The sequence below is a fragment of the Aedes albopictus genome, chromosome 1 (genome assembly GCF_035046485.1).
Source record: "Aedes albopictus strain Foshan chromosome 1, AalbF5, whole genome shotgun sequence".
In the NCBI taxonomy this organism is placed as follows: Eukaryota; Metazoa; Arthropoda; class Insecta; order Diptera; family Culicidae; genus Aedes; species Aedes albopictus.
Genome location: NC_085136.1, coordinates 266,058,842 through 266,076,937, shown reverse-complemented (window position 1 = coordinate 266,076,937; position 18,096 = coordinate 266,058,842). Strand labels below are relative to the sequence as shown.

The following is an 18,096-nucleotide window of genomic DNA, read 5'->3' as shown; positions in this document are numbered from 1 at the left end:
AGCTGAAAACCAACGTTGTCAATGTGACGACCGTTTTCAACAGTTTGAACGAATACGTAAATGCCGGTTCGGATTTGAATGAAAAGCTTCAAAAAGTGGCCGACCCACCGCCACCGGAAGTGAAACCTTCGACCGCCGGTGGAGTCGATTTTGGCACCAACGGTGATAGCAAACCGCTCATATCGCCATCTAGTTCCTCTATTTCGGCCGAATCTCACACGTCTTCCTCGGTGGAGGGCGATGGCGATGGAGTTGTTGGGGTTGGTGATAAAAACCGGATAGAGGTAAGGAGCAAATAAATGGTTGCAACCACGTGAAACATTTATTAATCATATTTTCTTGCAATTCTTCTCGTTCAGTCTGAAAATGCCGATGCAAATGCTCGGCGCCTTTCAACCTCTTCAACGGCATCGAACAGCTCGGGATCTCGAAATCATCATCACCGTCACAGGAGAAACAGCAGCTTCTCGTCATCGGTGACCACTTCGTCGACGTCTTCCTCGTCGTCTTCGACGTCCACCAGCGACGGAGAGGACGAAGGCGAGGAGCACGAACGGCTGAACGAGGGCCTTTCGTTGAGCGCGGGGGATTACATTTTGGATTCCTCGGAGAATACGACACTGGCCACGACCAATGAGGACCAACCGGCAAGCCAAGTGGTGGTGACGACGGCGGCGGCGACTGAGGAAGAGAAGAAACCGCAAAGCGGACCCAGCGAACAGCAGGATACGTCGGCGTTTTCCTACAAAAATAGTTTGTACTCGGATACGCTCAGCAACGACGTTATCAACTTGGAAGGTTAGTACGAAGGCAATACATGCACTACTCTTCTTAAGTAGGTACACTAAGGTGGCCCACACTTATATGAAAAACAAAAATTTCGAAAAATGCCAAGTCTTACCTCCTAAATCAGTTGTTTTGGACTCCCAGAAGCTACGTTCAAAATTTGAGCAAAATCGGTTGAGCCTAAGGGGGCGCTCAAAACGCTTGAGTTTGTATGGGAAAACTTGGCCAAATGTATGCAGAAATTTTAAGTTTTCGAATTTTGCCGCTAGGTGGCGCTGTAAACGTTCAATAGTCAAACCCTCTGGTATTATTGTAGGTGACTATATGCCAAACAACTTTGTCGAAGACCGCAAAGTGATCCAACGCCTGTGAAAAAAGTTATACCCTAGGTAAAGTGAGGATAAACTTTATTGTTATTTTTCCAATACATGTAAAGGAATAATATCAATAATGAAATCTCAAAACTTTGCCTCACTTTGCCTAGGGTATAACTTTTTTCACAGCCGTCGGATCACTTCGCGGTCTTCGACAAAGTTCTTTGGCATATAGTCACCTACAATAATACTAAAGGGTTTGATTATTGAACGCTTACAGCGCCACCTAGCGGCAAAGTTCGAAAACTTAAAATTTCTGCATACATTTGGCCAAGTTTTCCCATACAAACTTCAAGCGTTTTGAGCGCCCCTTTAGGCTCAACCGATTTTGCTCAAATTTTGAACGTAGCTTCTGGGAGTCCAAAACAACTGATTTAGGAGGTAAGACTTGGCATTTTTCGAAATTTTTGTTTTTCATACAAGTGTGGGCCACCCTAAGGTACACACTTAGATTTTTTTACAGTATTCGGTAATTTTTTACCGAATTCTCAACAGCTGAACGTTCGGTAATCCGTTCGGTACTCTAAATGTGTACCGAACATCCGGTAAAATAAATTTTCGAAGCCTGTCAAAAATTACCGTACTCTTCGGTAATGAGGGTTTAAAAATTACCGTAGAATTTCGGTAATTCAATGTTTTCTTTATGATATTTTACAGATTTTCGGTACCGTGCGAGCACCATATTATAGACAGCTCCATATTCTGAACAGTCGGCTAATCCAAAAAAGATTTTTCTCTTATGAAGCAAAATATTGAATCGAGAGTTGAGGCGTTAATTTTATTGAGCCCCTCTATAATCCAATCGTTACAAAGCGTATTGTTTTTGACTCAACTGTAAACGTAGTGCATGTGTTTGTACATAGTAATTAAAACTGTTTGTTCAGAATAAGGACCACGGCATCTTATGGTGTCCATAATTAGGAACACGTCGTCCACTAACAAAAATACGTCTAGAACGTGAACTGGAAGTTATTAAGAGATTACATTTATTGTATACATTTAGCTAGACAACAAACCAACTTGGTGCTCTTGTGGGGCAGTATCCCTAGAAACAAAAACGACCATTTATTTTAACCTATATTGTGAGATTCTCCTTCACCTTAAGGTGAAGGTTGCTTGAGTGTTTACAAAATTTTTGGTAGTATTGGTGAACGAAAACGTTATTCACATATATTGATTGTATTAGTGTTACAATTTCATTCACGACTACTTATAAAAAAAAGAACTGTCAAAACAGTGTTTACATCAGAGCTGTGATCAATCCACCTAAATGATCTTGTAACTTTTGTTATCATTTAGTTTTCCAATGCTTATATTTATGTACCATGCTGAAGTAACGGGACGGTATAGTTATTAGCTTGGGTATTGCAGATAGTAGTTTAAAACAAAAGTGAAGGAATATGTTTACGTCATAATTGAGAGGGAATAAATATGTATTACTCGGGTTATTTATACTCTTTATTCTTAATCGATCAAATCTTAATCTTAATCCTAATCAAATCTTTACATTCAATTCATTAGCCGAAACCTTTACTGATATGAAGGTTTCGAAGAATTCTGTGATCTTAGCAATGAGGCGTGCTTTGAAAAACGTGTCATCGTAAGCAAGCTCATGTAAAAGATAATCAGTCTGGTGATTGGAATCGAGCATAACGACCACACATTTCGTCGCATCACATATGTGCATCATTGCCTGTGCTTCAATAAACGTAGCCCTGTCAACCATCGGTTTTTTTCCTTTAGTTTTGCGCACGGCTTCTTTTGTTGCTTTCCGATGATTTCTTTTTATCAACAGCAGCGTTGAACCATCGTCAGATACAGCTATAAATACAAAATTGAAGTTAAACATCATTCCATAAATATATTTTTAACAATTCTCGCGCAACTATTCACGACTAATACAAATTTCAGAGAATATTTTTTCCTACTTTCATTTTTAATTATGTATCACAACGCTTCAATAAAACGTGCACTATGTATTTTCACTGTATTTATGTATGTATTTACAAATGATTTTTTTTTGCATGAGCCGACTTTAGGCCATAGCTGTGGATCGCCAATCCACAAATTCATGTAATGGCAGGCAAAGAAAGCCCTTCAATTAATAACTGTGGAAGTGCTCTGAGAACACTAAGTGGCAATGGCAGACCAAGATCCAATGTGAACATCGAGCCACAAAGAAGAAGTAGAAAGAGGCATGAAAATGTATACACAGTGCGACACGGCTAGTATTATCCGTATAGGTATGGAAAATCAAGTCAATTGGTTGAAAATTGACTTAGTTATGGCAGAAAAACGACCCGTGCAAAATAAAATCGAGTGTAATGTTCAAAAAATAAAGGAAATTGAGAAGATAGGGGAACTTACGTATTTTCGGCAGTTTTGTTCTCTTCGTCATGGGGGGTTTTTGAAACCTTTTAATCTCAAAGTTGGCCTCAAATCCTTCCCAACCAAACTGAGTTATATGCCCAAATTTCAGGCAATTTTACCCACAAAAACCCCCCATGACGAGAACAAACCTGCCGATAATACCCTTTGTCACCCTTGCTTAGTTACTTAAGTTAAGTTGGAAAGATGCGCGTGAATTAACATGAACATAAAATTACCATCTGGCACACAGCAGAGAAAATTGTGGCATGAATCAATGTATATTCTGTTTCCGCCCATCACAATCGAATGTCGATCTTTCAAAGAACGCAGAATAAGACTGATGATCGGACGATTCGTCTTGAGATAATTCCACGTATTTGTTGTTTGGAGAATGAAATCGCACTTTTTCTGCTTCGTAGATTCCCTTGAATTTATTATTTCCGGAACATATTTAGACAATATACGCCCAAATGCAAACTCCTCCATTTGTGACATAGTTACGTCCTTTTTCAATAACTGTTTAGTAGACTCGCTCGGCTGAAACATTAAATAAAATTTCTTAGATGTTAGAAAAAGTCAATAAAAGTATGCAATAAAATACCTCATACATTCGCTTCATGCTTGAAGCGTCAACAATTATGTTCATCTCTTGCTCAGAAGCTTCTACTGCATCAACTCCATAATCTTTCTCTATTTCGTCATATGGCACTGGTTTCCGCCTCACAAAGCCTGAACTGTTCTGCATTTTTTTAGTATACAAAAATGAAGCAGTTTTCCGTTGGAACAAACGACGAAGCCAGTATCCAGGATTCTCTCCGGTATACTCGAACATAGATCTGTCGTGCCACTTGTAACCTTCATTATGTTGAAGTACTGTTATATACACTCTCCTCTGATATGAGCCCCTGCTCATTGTATCGATCCGCTTGCCCACATTGTACTTACTCAGCCTACAGTACAAGTTTTCAACCCTAGTGAAAAAAAAAACAGTCATAACACTATACCAGCTAGTGGAACTTGGATATTTTCGGTCGTTTTGTTCTTTTCGTCATGGGGTGTTTCTGAGACCTATTGAACTCAAAGTTGACCTCAAATCCTTCACAACCAAGCCGAATTACACGACCAAGTTTCAGGTGATTCGGTCGACAAAAACCTCTCATGACGAAGGGAACAAACCTGCTGATAATACCCAATGTCACCCTATGTTGTTCTATAACGACTTACAAGTTACTAGTTTGATTTTCGCTAAAAAACTCGGCTTTAGCGGCAGTTTTTTCTACAGCCAACATGATCTTATCCCATATTCCAGCGCATTTCAAATCAGATATTATCCCGCGAGAATCAGCGACATTCTCTTTGTTTGTACAAAAATACGATCGGCAATCATCGTGAGAACCGAAGGCGTGGAAGGGGGCATTCCTTATATCGTGTCTCAAACCCTCGATATCTTGACCGTTTGTCTCTTCGGCACAATGCTTAATAGCTGATCGAATTCCTCGTGTTATGCGTTCAATTGACTTTGATACAATATCAGAAAATTGTTTCGGACATTTTATCTGTAAATAAAAAAACAACTTTCTTAAATCTGACAATAGTAAAAAAAGCAATTTGATTATTATAGGTTTATATTATAATTGGGAAATTTACCAAGAAGTGTAAAGCGCTGCGTAAGTTATAATGGATCATTAAAATAACTATGAAATGAACAGATAGCGCCACTGTAGCCTTGTGTGTTTGACAAAACTCGACTACTGTCACAATATATGGTGGATCCTTTGTTTTGATGTGGCAAGAGCTCCGAGAAAAGTTTGCTTCATTGATCCATTTTCTGCATATCAAAATGTTTTATGGAAATTGTAAATGGAATAATCTACAGGGGATAGAAAAAATGATCGGGACAGGCAAAATTTCACTTTTCAAAAAATGGTCAACTAGCTAAATATAACTTTTCGAAAAGTCCATCAAATATTCCCAAATTTTCACAGTAAGTTGATCAACTAGTTGTGTTTTAGTGGTCCAAATTTGGAAGAAAATCGGGCTATTCCTCACGAAGTTATGAAGGTTCTAGAAAAAGGCATAATTATACTATAGCCAACTGTCACAGGAGGTGGCCAAAATGTTTGGGAAAGGCAACTTTTTTTACGCTCACAAAAAAAGTTCAACATGCTGTAACTTTTCATAGAGTGCATCAAAAATTTCCAAATTTTGACTGTTTGGCAACCTGTTATATGTGCATCATTGGTACAAATTAAAGCTCGATTGGTTAATCTTTCACGAAGCTAGAACCGTTCTCGTAAAAGACTATTTTTAGACTGTTTTTAGACAACAAATGTATATCTCCTGATTCAATGGGCCGAATGCAATGAAATTTTGATCATTTATGACTTATATAATGAGGTTTTAAAAACGTTTGCCTTAATGTGAAATTATTAATACGAAGAAAAAAAATATGCATACCATTACTTTCTTCAATTCATCGTCGTCAACAACATGAGAAAACTTTGCGTGTCCCGATCAGTTTGTCTATCTCTTGTAAGAGCGCCACATGATCGCGATGTTTTTGGCCAGGGGCAGGTATTTTGGCCCACCTTGGGCATTTTATTAATTTTATCATATATTCTCTACAAATTGGCAATTTTTTATTGGAACTTCCATTAATAGTTTGCCAAGATTCAAATAATAATTTGCTGCGATTTTGTAGAGATTATATGATAAAATTCCCAAGGTGTGCCAAAATACCTGCCCTGGGCCAAAATACGTGCACTACCCTATGCAGGTTAATATTGACACACACAGCGGTTTACGTTGTTTAGTGAATCCCCTTATTTTTTTTTCATATCTGAATTGCTTTATTATTGTGTTTCAAATGAAATACTCACTTCTCTAAGACGCTTTCCAAGGCTTTTCATCGCATGGTTGCAACAGAGTTGTTGGCGAATTTCAGAACCGTATTTGCATTTATTTTTCAGTCGCGCAACGGTTGTGGAATCTCCGTCTGTTACCACGGTAGTAAACTTTATTCCTTTTTTGTGTAGTTTTTCAAATCCTTCGATTATTATATCAGGTTCCATGCCTCCGGAAGCCCCTTTATAGTTACGATAACACTTATGGTTCCGTATTTCTTTTTTATTCATAGCTCGGCGTACATTCAGAGAACATGCAAAGCATCTTTTATTTCGGACCCCCACGTAGCAAACCTTCTTGGATCTGACACCCATTATTGCTGCACATCCAGATGCCGAATTATATCGGTGACCGTTACTTCGTTGGCCCCAGGAGCCATCCAAAGCCGCACATGACTCAACCATTTCTTGTTGGTTAGGTACTAAACCATGCTGTTCAAGTTCCTTACTAACTGCCGTTTTCTCTTCTTCGATGGCATTATTCATGGATTGTTCGAGCGCTGCTTCAATTACTCCATCCATAGAGGTCTCATCCCTAATGAACGAGTTTTTGGATGTAAACGGCATGTTGAGAAAGGAAAAAAGCTCTTCTGCCATTGTAAATGTTCCACCGCTGCAGAGAATTCCCCAGTCAAGGCAAAACCTTAGTCTCTTTTTTGAGCTAGGTTTTTCCGAATATCCACACACGATGACATCACACACATTACATTTCAAGAATAACGTGGAGACCATAGATTTAAAACTTTCTTTATACGGACACAACAGACCTTTGCACTTTTGCGAATGTACAGCCTGGGCCATTGTGATCCACTTAATGAAATATTCATAGTCAACTATTCGACGTCCTTGAATGAGATCCTCTTGAAACAATTCCGTTTTTGTATATTCATCGGCATCTATTACCTGAACCCTTGAAACAAAAAAAATAAAACTTCCTCAACTTACAATAATCCTACAGGGGTGAAAGTACTGAACATCGAGAGATAGGGATACAAGGGACTTACAAAATAATGGGGCATTTTTTCTAAGTTAATAGAATTTAGGATGCTCTAATATTAGGAACAATTTTTTTTTGCTAAAAAACTAGTAATACTTGAAAGTTCGATATTTTCTAAATATCCAATATGCCCAAATATGCAACCATTCTAGTCATTAAGGTTGGAAGATTCGTCTCTGATATAACTGTTATCATCGAAAATTCGAAAGTAGTTTTCTCGTTCAAATCTGTTATTTCCGCAGTGGCAAGCCCGTGCACAAGGGGGGGGGGGGAGGTTTGAAGAGGTCAATGAAGAATCCTTCAACCTTAAAGGCACATCTACATTACACGAAAGTCACACACACAATATTTACCTCTTCTTGACAACTTTTTTGGTCAATCCACGCTTCCGTTTGCATTTTGGCACAAAACACCCGAGCCGCTCAATAACCTTTTTCCTTGGTCGTAATGAACCAAAACAGCGATAAATTTGGGTCATTCTTTCAGCTACTGGAGTTTCAGTGCTTGTTTCAGATGAATGTTTTAGTTCCTCGCCTTGAGATATGCTTGCTGAACTCCGATATGCAGCCCACTTTATGCAAGCAGCGCAGTAACAATCTAGCTTTTGATCAATCATTTGTCCAGCGACAAGAGCAGGAATTTCAATGATTTTTGTTTTCGATTTGGTTAGTCGTATACCTTTATATTCGAATTGTTCATCAGGATCGGGGGTACCTGTTGGTGGCTGTTCAGAGCAATGGCCACGAAGATCATCGCTCATTGAGCTTTCAACATCTGATCCTATAGTAAAAAAAAAACAGGATAATAATCAATTCTTGGTTATAGCGCATTTAGTTCACCACTGGACTATCGCACTAGTTTTCACGAGTGCGAAAACGCTAATAAAAGTGCGCGATTGCATCAAATCAACTCGGTGTCTTCAGAGCACTTGTTCTCCATAGATTGAAGAAATAGTGCGCCGAAGAAATCAACCTGATTTGATGCAATCGCGCACTTTTATTTACGTTTTCGCACTTATAATGTCGCAGTTCGCAGTCCAGTAGTGAACTAAATGTGGTATACTATATTCAAAACCCGATCTTCGAAAACAAACTGGAACTAACGAATAATTTAATCACATTTGAATTAAATAAAACAAAAAGTTTCCTATAAAAAAAACTTGTGTAACATAATATAACATATGCATTGAAATGAAAAAAAAAATAAAATCAATCAAAAGTACCCGATATCTAAAGTACTCAAAGATACTGTTTTATAAGAACGCCCAAAATACTCAGAACTAGTATTTTATATGATTTTGATTACTGAGAGGGTGGTCATGGTAGTAGCATTTCATCGAATCCCATTTACACCCAAATTAGTACGGTCAGGGTGTTCACACTGATTGCCCAAAATACTCAGAACTAGTATTTTATATGATTTTGATTACTGAGAGGGTGGTCATGGTAGTCGCATTACATGGAATCCCATTTACACCCAAATTAGTACGGTCAGGGTGTTCACACTGATCGCCCAAAATACTCAGAACTAGTATTTTATATGATTTTGATTACTGAGAGGGTGGTCGTGGTAGTCGCATTATATGGAATCCCATTTACACCCAAATTAGTAGGGTCAGGGTGTTTACACTGATCGCCCAAAATACTCAGAACTAGTATTTTATATGATTTTGATTACTGAGAGGGTGGTCATGGTAGTCGCATTACATGGAATCCCATTTACACCCAAATTAGTACGGTCAGGGTGTTCACACTGATTGCCCAAAATACTCAGAACTAGTATTTTATATGATTTTGACTACTGAGAGGGTGGTCGTGGTAGTAGCATTTCATCGAATCCCATTTACACCCAAATTAGTAGGGTCAGGGTGTTTACACTGATCGCCCAAAATACTCAGAACTAGTATTTTATATGATTTTGATTACTGAGAGGGTGGTCATGGTAGTCGCATTACATGGAATCCCATTTACACCCAAATTAGTAGGGTCAGGGTGTTTACACTGATCGCCCAAAATACTCAGAACTAGTATTTTATATGATTTTGATGACTGAGAGGGTGGTCGTGGTAGTCGCATTATATGGAATCCCATTTACACCCAAATTAGTAGGGTCAGGGTGTTCACACTGATCGCCCAAAATACTCAGAACTAGTATTTTATATGATTTTGATTACTGAGAGGGTGGTCGTGGTAGTCGCATTACATGGAATCCCATTTACACCCAAATTAGTACGGTCAGGGTGTTCACACTGATCGCCCAAAATACTCAGAACTAGTATTTTATATGATTTTGATTACTGAGAGGGTGGTCGTGGTAGTCGCATTATATGGAATCCCATTTACACCCAAATTAGTAGGGTCAGGGTGTTTACACTGATCGCCCAAAATACTCAGAACTAGTATTTTATATGATTTTGATTACTGAGAGGGTGGTCATGGTAGTCGCATTACATGGAATCCCATTTACACCCAAATTAGTAGGGTCAGGGTGTTTACACTGATCGCCCAAAATACTCAGAACTAGTATTTTATATGATTTTGATTACTGAGAGGGTGGTCGTGGTAGTCGCATTACATGGAATCCCATTTACACCCAAATTAGTAGGGTCAGGGTGTTTACACTGATCGCCCAAAATACTCAGAACTAGTATTTTATATGATTTTGATTACTGAGAGGGTGGTCATGGTAGTCGCATTACATGGAATCCCATTTACACCCAAATTAGTACGGTCAGGGTGTTCACACTGATCGCCCAAAATACTCAGAACTAGTATTTTATATGATTTTGATTACTGAGAGGGTGGTCATGGTAGTCGCATTACATGGAATCCCATTTACACCCAAATTAGTAGGGTCAGGGTGTTTACACTGATCGCCCAAAATACTCAGAACTAGTATTTTATATGATTTTGATTACTGAGAGGGTGGTCATGGTAGTCGCATTACATGGAATCCCATTTACACCCAAATTAGTAGGGTCAGGGTGTTTACACTGATCGCCCAAAATACTCAGAACTAGTATTTTATATGATTTTGATTACTGAGAGGGTGGTCATGGTAGTCGCATTACATGGAATCCCATTTACACCCAAATTAGTACGGTCAGGGTGTTCACACTGATTGCCCAAAATACTCAGAACTAGTATTTTATATGATTTTGATTACTGAGAGGGTGGTCGTGGTAGTCGCATTATATGGAATCCCATTTACACCCAAATTAGTAGGGTCAGGGTGTTCACACTGATCGCCCAAAATACTCAGAACTAGTATTTTATATGATTTTGATTACTGAGAGGGTGGTCATGGTAGTCGCATTACATGGAATCCCATTTACACCCAAATTAGTACGGTCAGGGTGTTCACACTGATCGCCCAAAATACTCAGAACTAGTATTTTATATGATTTTGATGACTGAGAGGGTGGTCGTGGTAGTCGCATTATATGGAATCCCATTTACACCCAAATTAGTAGGGTCAGGGTGTTCACACTGATCGCCCAAAATACTCAGAACTAGTATTTTATATGATTTTGATTACTGAGAGGGTGGTCATGGTAGTCGCATTACATGGAATCCCATTTACACCCAAATTAGTAGGGTCAGGGTGTTTACACTGATCGCCCAAAATACTCAGAACTAGTATTTTATATGATTTTGATTACTGAGAGGGTGGTCGTGGTAGTCGCATTATATGGAATCCCATTTACACCCAAATTAGTAGGGTCAGGGTGTTCACACTGATCGCCCAAAATACTCAGAACTAGTATTTTATATGATTTTGATTACTGAGAGGGTGGTCATGGTAGTCGCATTACATGGAATCCCATTTACACCCAAATTAGTAGGGTCAGGGTGTTTACACTGATTGCCCAAAATACTCAGAACTAGTATTTTATATGATTTTGATTACTGAGAGGGTGGTCGTGGTAGTCGCATTACATGGAATCCCATTTACACCCAAATTAGTACGGTCAGGGTGTTCACACTGATCGCCCAAAATACTCAGAACTAGTATTTTATATGATTTTGACTACTGAGAGGGTGGTCGTGGTAGTAGCATTTCATCGAATCCCATTTACACCCAAATTAGTAGGGTCAGGGTGTTTACACTGATCGCCCAAAATACTCAGAACTAGTATTTTATATGATTTTGATTACTGAGAGGGTGATCGTGGTAGTCGCATTACATGGAATCCCATTTACACCCAAATTGGTACGCTCATGGTGTTCACACTGAACGTCCAAAATACTCAGTGATAATGTTTCATATGATTTTGGCTAGTAGTCGTTGAAGTCAAATAACATTAAATTCCACATACATTCAAATCGAAACGGTCAGGGCGTTAACCCTGAACACTCAAAATAATTAATGCTTTATGAGATTTGGACTCCTGAGGAAGCGTACGTGGTAGTTCGTGGACCACAATTTAATTTTCTTACACTTTACCCTGTACTCTAAACTACTTACGTTTGCCAGACGTTTCCGATCCTGCCTTCATGCCCATTGCCACCATGTCGAAGGAGTAGTGGTCATCGTATCGCTCCAAAGGTTGTTGATGAGATAAAATTTGTTCTTCTTCCATTGCATGCTCCGCACCTTGCGTACCTAAAATTGATCATATTTTAATCAAATAAAATTACCTATGAGAGAGCATTCATTGAGCACGTCAGGCTAAAACAAGGAATTTTCACAAGGTTTTATCCGATCTAACTACATTTGCTTGTCACATTTTTATACTTCCTTCTTCCCCTCTTAGCGTGACGTACTATATGGGTGGTCATTATTCCAATTATGTCCTACCTGAGGAGGGCGCCGACGTGCTTCCACTTGCACAGTTCAGGTCGATCACACTGCCTGCTAACATGCTGGCGTCCATGTTTCGTCGATCATTCATCCTTGTCTGGTTATTGTGAGATCCGCCTGCGTTCTCAGATGTACACCTGTTTTGATCCACGTCTGTCGCACCATCCAGAGCTAAAATCACAACACATCATAAGACTACATAGGGTCAACATGTAACGACAGATACTTACTTGGAACGATGAATAACGAGTCCTCACAGGGTACACCTGGCACACCTACCGGAATTAGTTCGTCGATTGAAAGGCGTAGAGGTGAACACGAAACATCTACTGGTAGATCTACTGTAAAAATCATTACAAAATAAAGATTACTGAATATTTATTTACGGTTTGATTGGCATACGTACCAGTAGGTAGCTCCAAGCTGGTGAACGAAAGCGAATCATCATCTTCCTCCCAGCCGTTTGCTGCATCACTTGTGTCGCCGAGTAACGGATAAGGCTGCACAATATCGACATCCAAAAGCGGTGTACTTACAGGCTCGCTTACGGGGTTTCTCATATATTCCGAGTTCCATGGATCCTCGTAGGTCCAGGATAAGGGGTCCTTCAAATTCCTTATCGCTTTTTTGCACTTTTCGCGGATTATCGCGGCCCGCCGCGTTCTTGATGCGCGAGGCATTTTCACGATTCTACCGATTGGACTGATTACAAAACTATTCTGTTTACGTTTTTTGACAGCGCTAACAGTAAGAGCAGGGTTGCTAGTAGCGGGATTTTTTTTTTATTTGTGAAAAGCGATGGTGATCAAAAATGCAGTTTTTTAACAAAGTTTCACATTTTACAAATGTATTTTTCGCTAAACTGTATTAAACAATTATAATAATCGTTTCGACGTTTTTTTTTGTAATTTTGTGTCACAAAATTCAAGGTTCAAAAAAGTAATCAATCGCGTACCTTATTATTTATGTCGACATCACTGCAAGGCGGTGAGCACTACTACGTAAACATACTAGTATAGTACACTCGCGATCGGAATCAGTTTTGATTGATTTTTGACTTCGATTTCTACGGCAAAAAATTGAATAAATCTTGGTTGTGCAGTTAAAATAAATGAAGTGGGTGAAAATACATAGTGTTATCATCAATCGATCAAGTTTATGGGCTGATTCAATGTGCGGAAATGTATCAAAAGTGGTAATTTATATCGGTGTTCAAAATCAGTGAAGAAAAAACAAAACGGACAAGAAGAAGACCAACATTTGGAGCGATTTGAAATTTGGCAAGAATCTGAAGATTTGGATTAAATATTATTTTAACAATCGAAATTTCGGAAGGATTATCGTACGTGCTCTTGCCAGTAGCAATATGCAAGGACTTCCAATCAGGTTAGTTGCACAAAATGCTGTATTTTCTGAGCGGCCTCTGGGGATGTTGGAGATCGTGGACAAGGGGTGGTGGGGGGGGGTGGTGCGGGGAATAGGTTGCCATACTTGCTGCCATTTTCGATTCTTTGCAACCTTGTCCTTAACCGTTCAGAATATGGGTACCGCACGGTACATGCAAAACAGAAAAATGCAGCTTGGAGAGTTTAAATGTTTTTATTTATCAAATTTTGCAAGAAATTTCGATAATTTTGTCAATCTTACTTATTTGGCCTCGGTACTAATTTGAAGTACGACGCGAAGTGAGCTTCCACCCCGATCCACCACGTAAACATCTGGAGGAGCTGGAACCAAATGCTGATTATTTGATTGAGGAATAGCTGCTATAATTTATGGATACTTACTCAAATACAACAAACAGGATGCTGCGCTTAAAAATTCACAAATATCTGGTGGCAAGATGTTTAGATTTACCGATTTTTCAGAGGATATAAACTATGAACTACTAAAATCGAAATAAAATGTCAACTTTTGCCAGTTTGACGTTTCGCAAATGTTGCTGGCAACTGTACCGAACTTCGGTAAAGTAAGGTGTGATTTACAAGATGTTCAGTAATGTTTCTTACAGTATACGGTAATTGTTCGCTTTTACAGTTCATACTGTTATTTATTTTTTGACATATGTTGCTGTCAAAGTATGAAATCACACATCAATCGGTAATAATATTACCGAACTCTTGTAAAATTGATCATCTTTACCGTAAAACGGTAGTTTTTTCGCACTACCGAATTTTTCCAGCAAAATAATTACCGAACAACGAAACTGAATCTGAGTGTGTACATACCTGGAAAATAGTATATATACAACAAGAATGAAAAGCAACCCTTTTGAAAATTTATGAAGATGTCGCCTTTAGCAAAGTTGATCTTTTTTCTATCTGCAGGTATCTCATCGATATCCTCTATTGTGGCGGTGGATTTGACGAGTGCCGGTCCCGGCGACAATAAAGACCGGGAAGACGCTTCTGCGCCAGGGGAGCAGCAACCTAACAAGAAAGAAGATGTCGCGTTAGCGCAACCGGAAGTGCTCGAAGAAGAACGGACCGAATTGAAGAGGGTTGTAGGATTTGAGTCCACGATGGACGACGTTTCGGACACGGAATTGGAAAGCTATTTGCAAGAGCTGGAAGAGTATGACATGCAGCAAAGTGTGGGACCTGGGCCGAACAATGTCACTCCAAGTGTGGTCGAAGCTGAACCAGTTGAGGAAGTGGCTGTTTTGGAGAAACCTGTCGAAGAGAAGGATCGGAAGGATACCATAAGTATTGGTAGTCGCAACAGTATTGACACCAGAAGTGACGAAAGTATACCGGAGTCCAACCGGGGAGAGAATGAGGATGATTTGATTTCCCAAGCGTCTACTCTGGAGTTCAACGACTTGGCAGCGATGCAGGCTGCAAACAGTGGTGCCAACGTAGTGGATGATATTGAAATAGAAGATATCCCCGATAACGACGTACCGGAGTTTTTCGCTGAAGCAGGTGACGATGGAGGCGAGATTAAGTTTATCGACTGCACCGAAACGGAGTCGGCCATTGTCAGAGAAGATCTTCCGGTTGTCGAAGAAGCCAGAGCTGGTGCGGACAATGAGCGAGCCCGGGAAGAGGTAAATATTATATTTTGTGATGACTTGCCTGAAAGCATCTGCAGGGAAAGGTGGTGAGGTTTCCAACTGAGACATCTTTACAGCACATACATCTCTAGTGGTTAGTTGGAAATCCCCCTTATCACATTAAAGTTCTTGGAGTAAAGTCATTAAGGTTATACTACCTTTCTGCACCTTTCTACAAAGATTCTTTTGAATGAATGAATTATTTCAATTGTACCCTTTGTTCTTTTTTTTTCTAGCCGGGAGGTGAAACGGCATCGGCTGGCGCATCTTCCGAACGGGCTCCCCTGTCGCGGCCGAATTCTCTAGAACTGCAAACCCACGCGGACAGCTATGCCGAAAAACAGAGTTCTCCTGGTCACACGCCGCCTTCATCGATGTCCCACGGAATTGATTCCGACCAAGGACTCACTCTGTCCTCTACGAGTTCCGATGACTTTGCACCTTCGATCGCGATGGGGGCTGCGCCTCCGCCATCGGCACCACCCGAGGAGATGAGCGAAGGCCTACTCCACGAAGTCAGCGCAGGGCAACCCAGCTTCCGTCCCACGGGGCCTCTTGCTTCCCATCCACAGCTCGGTAAAATACCTCCCTATTGGGTACCGGACAACGCGACCAATTTCTGCATGCAGTGTGACCAAAAGTTCTCCCTCATAAAGCGCCGCCATCACTGCCGGGCGTGCGGTCAGCTCCTCTGTTCGGCGTGCTGCTGCCTGAAAGCCAAACTCGAATACCTCGGCGATGTGGACGCTCGTGTTTGCATCAGCTGCGACATCATTCTCAACCAGCAGCAGCAAGCCCTGGAGGAAGCCCAGTACGGATCCCAGTTTGCGATTGCAGCCGGTGCGTCCGTAATGTCGGCCAGTGCAACTAGGCAACCGAATCCGAACAATCCGATGGAGTATTGCTCCACGGTGCCTCCCTTCCAGCAGGCCACCAATCAGCCCCAATCTCCGATTTCAGTCATGGTTCCGGTGGGTGTTTTGAAACGAGCCGGAGCATCTCGATCTGGGAGGAAGGATAAAACGGTGATCTTCAGCGATGGCATCCGGCCTGGGTGCGATCTGACCGAGCTGGACGAAAATTGGGACTCCCAACCACCGAAAACATCGCCTTCGATTGTGCCCTCGGGTGACAAGCGGAAGGGGCGTGTCCAGACACCGGTTGGCGGTGAGTAATACGTAGTATTTTTTTGATTGTTAAATTGTAGTGGTATTCATTAAGTTTGAAATTGTAGCTTATGTTTATGTTGTTATGCTATGGATGTTGCGAATATGATGCTCAAAGTTTACGATTGCTTCACGACTTGATCTGTTTCAGAATCCGAAAAAAAGAACTTTTAGATAATAACTTTGCTTATCTGTATGATACCAATGCCAGGTTATGGAGTACCTAAAGATCTGGCCCCCGGCGCGATTCGAATGAACTGGATAGCTTAGTCAGCTTCCCAGGAAAGACGTTTTCGTCCATGATTTTGCAAAGCCCTGTGCGGTCGATACTGTCGTATGTCGCCTTGCACAGGTGATGCTTGGGGATCTGGCATTTACGGCATTTCTGGATGATTTGCCGTACAATGAATATCTGGTCTGTTGTAAACCGGCCGTCGATGGAGCCGGCTTGATAACTTCCCACGAACTCATTCGTTTTAGGTAACAAACACCGGAAAATGATCTGGGATATCACTTTTCTGGCGACATTTAAAATGGTGATCGCTCTGAAGTTCTCACATTCCAAATGGTTACCTTTCTTGTGGATGTAGCAGGTTATCTTTTCCTTCAGCTCCTCCAGTATCTGTTTGGTTTCCCAGATCCTGACTATCAACCGGTGCAAGTAAATAGCCAACTTTTCTGGGCCCATTTTGATGCAGTCAGCCGCGATCAGTGCTGAAAATGTCATTTCAGCATATCTAAATTCAACCCAGCCAACCAGACATCGTATAAGATGTTGTATAAGATGTTAAAGTGGAGGCGATATGCGTACATTTTACATGCGCCTAAATGGAGGCAAGCACGAATATGGCCTCCGCTTTATCATATTATGCAACATCTTATACGATGACTGGTTGTCTGGGAACCACCTACAGCTCATTTCATAAGCTGAACCTGAGAATATGGTGTATGAAAAACTTGTGCGGCTAGACCAGTTCTACAAGAAAGTCACGGAAAAGCAGCTCTTTTTCGAGTATTTAGAGTAAATGTCACGGACTACCTTCGAAAAATGTCAATGATATTCACCATGAATATCAATTGGCATTTATTGAAGGTAGTCCGTGACATTTACCTTAACCGTTATGTGGCCGGCAATTTTTTTGCCTTTTTCTACACCGTGTATTTTAAATGGGTGCTGGGTACCCGGGTACCCTGCCGGCCACATAAGGGTTAAATACTCGAAAAAGAGCGGCTTTTCCGTGACTTTCTTGTAGAATTGGTCTAGCCGCACAAGTTTTTCATACACCATATTCTCAGGTTCAGTTTCTAAAATGAGCTGTAGGTGGTTGAATTTAGATATGCTGAAATGACATTTTCAGCACTGGCTGCGATACCATCTTTACCAGCAGCAGGTTTGTTGATTTTTAGCTTGCGAATGGTATCCTTAACTACCCTCTGCGTAGGAGTTGGACGAATTCCGTCCTCTGTGGCATTGACGTAATAATTTCCTTCGTTACCTTGGTCTCTCGTGCCTATGTTCTCCACGATATACAGTCAGGGTACGCAGAAACAGACCACGCCGAATAACAAACGCTTTGTCCTAAGCGATGTATTTTGGCAACAAAGGCGCTCCGCAACAAACGCATATTATGCGACGATAGCA

At 40.6% G+C, this 18,096-nt stretch overlaps 3 protein-coding genes across 4 annotated transcripts in view; 1 reads left to right on the top strand and 2 right to left on the bottom strand.

Annotated features, from left to right (window-relative positions):
- LOC109622983 (zinc finger FYVE domain-containing protein 9) overlaps nucleotides 1–18,096 on the top strand; it is a gene marked incomplete at its 5' end in the record, with an annotated part of 36,997 nt that continues 18,901 nt past the window's right edge. Inside the window, 4 exon segments of the mRNA XM_062846733.1 lie at nucleotides 1–284; nucleotides 360–798; nucleotides 14,561–15,282; nucleotides 15,525–16,455. Of these exon segments, the coding sequence (XP_062702717.1) occupies nucleotides 1–284; nucleotides 360–798; nucleotides 14,561–15,282; nucleotides 15,525–16,455 (2,376 nt within the window).
- Nucleotides 1,601–8,841, bottom strand: LOC109407198 (uncharacterized). 2 transcript variants are annotated; one of them, XM_062846734.1, is made up of 5 exons: nucleotides 6,410–8,841; nucleotides 4,755–5,086; nucleotides 4,132–4,501; nucleotides 3,767–4,067; nucleotides 1,601–2,981 (listed from the first exon to the last, which is right to left on the bottom strand). In XM_062846734.1, the coding sequence occupies exons 1-5, from the start codon at nucleotides 7,232–7,234 to the stop codon at nucleotides 2,656–2,658; spliced, it is 2,154 nt and encodes a 717-aa protein (XP_062702718.1). In that variant the 5' UTR covers nucleotides 7,235–8,841; the 3' UTR covers nucleotides 1,601–2,655. The 2 variants fall into 2 exon arrangements, with proteins under 2 accessions (XP_062702718.1, XP_062702719.1); XM_062846735.1 differs by lacking the exon at nucleotides 6,410–8,841 and having other exon boundaries at nucleotides 4,755–6,391.
- Nucleotides 11,303–13,674, bottom strand: LOC109420749 (uncharacterized). The gene is made up of 3 exons (XM_062849170.1): nucleotides 12,464–13,674; nucleotides 12,231–12,404; nucleotides 11,303–12,035 (listed from the first exon to the last, which is right to left on the bottom strand). The coding sequence occupies exons 1-3, from the start codon at nucleotides 12,585–12,587 to the stop codon at nucleotides 11,890–11,892; spliced, it is 444 nt and encodes a 147-aa protein (XP_062705154.1). The 5' UTR covers nucleotides 12,588–13,674; the 3' UTR covers nucleotides 11,303–11,889.

Excerpts from the sequence above, each read along its gene's own strand:
- LOC109407198 (XM_062846734.1), bottom strand. The coding sequence starts at position 7,234 with ATGGCCCAGGCTGTACATTCGCAAAAGTGCAAAGGTCTGTTGTGTCCG. Across the intron at positions 5,087-6,409 it reads TTGGAAAGCGTCTTAGAGAA|ATAAAATGTCCGAAACAATT; the intron begins GTGAGTATTTCA and ends TTTTATTTACAG. Across the intron at positions 4,068-4,131 it reads GCATGAAGCGAATGTATGAG|CCGAGCGAGTCTACTAAACA; the intron begins GTATTTTATTGC and ends TTAATGTTTCAG.
- LOC109420749 (XM_062849170.1), bottom strand. The coding sequence starts at position 12,587 with ATGATTTTTACAGTAGATCTACCAGTAGATGTTTCGTGTTCACCTCTA. Across the intron at positions 12,405-12,463 it reads CTCGTTATTCATCGTTCCAA|CTCTGGATGGTGCGACAGAC; the intron begins GTAAGTATCTGT and ends TTGTGATTTTAG. Across the intron at positions 12,036-12,230 it reads CACGTCGGCGCCCTCCTCAG|GTACGCAAGGTGCGGAGCAT; the intron begins GTAGGACATAAT and ends GATCAATTTTAG.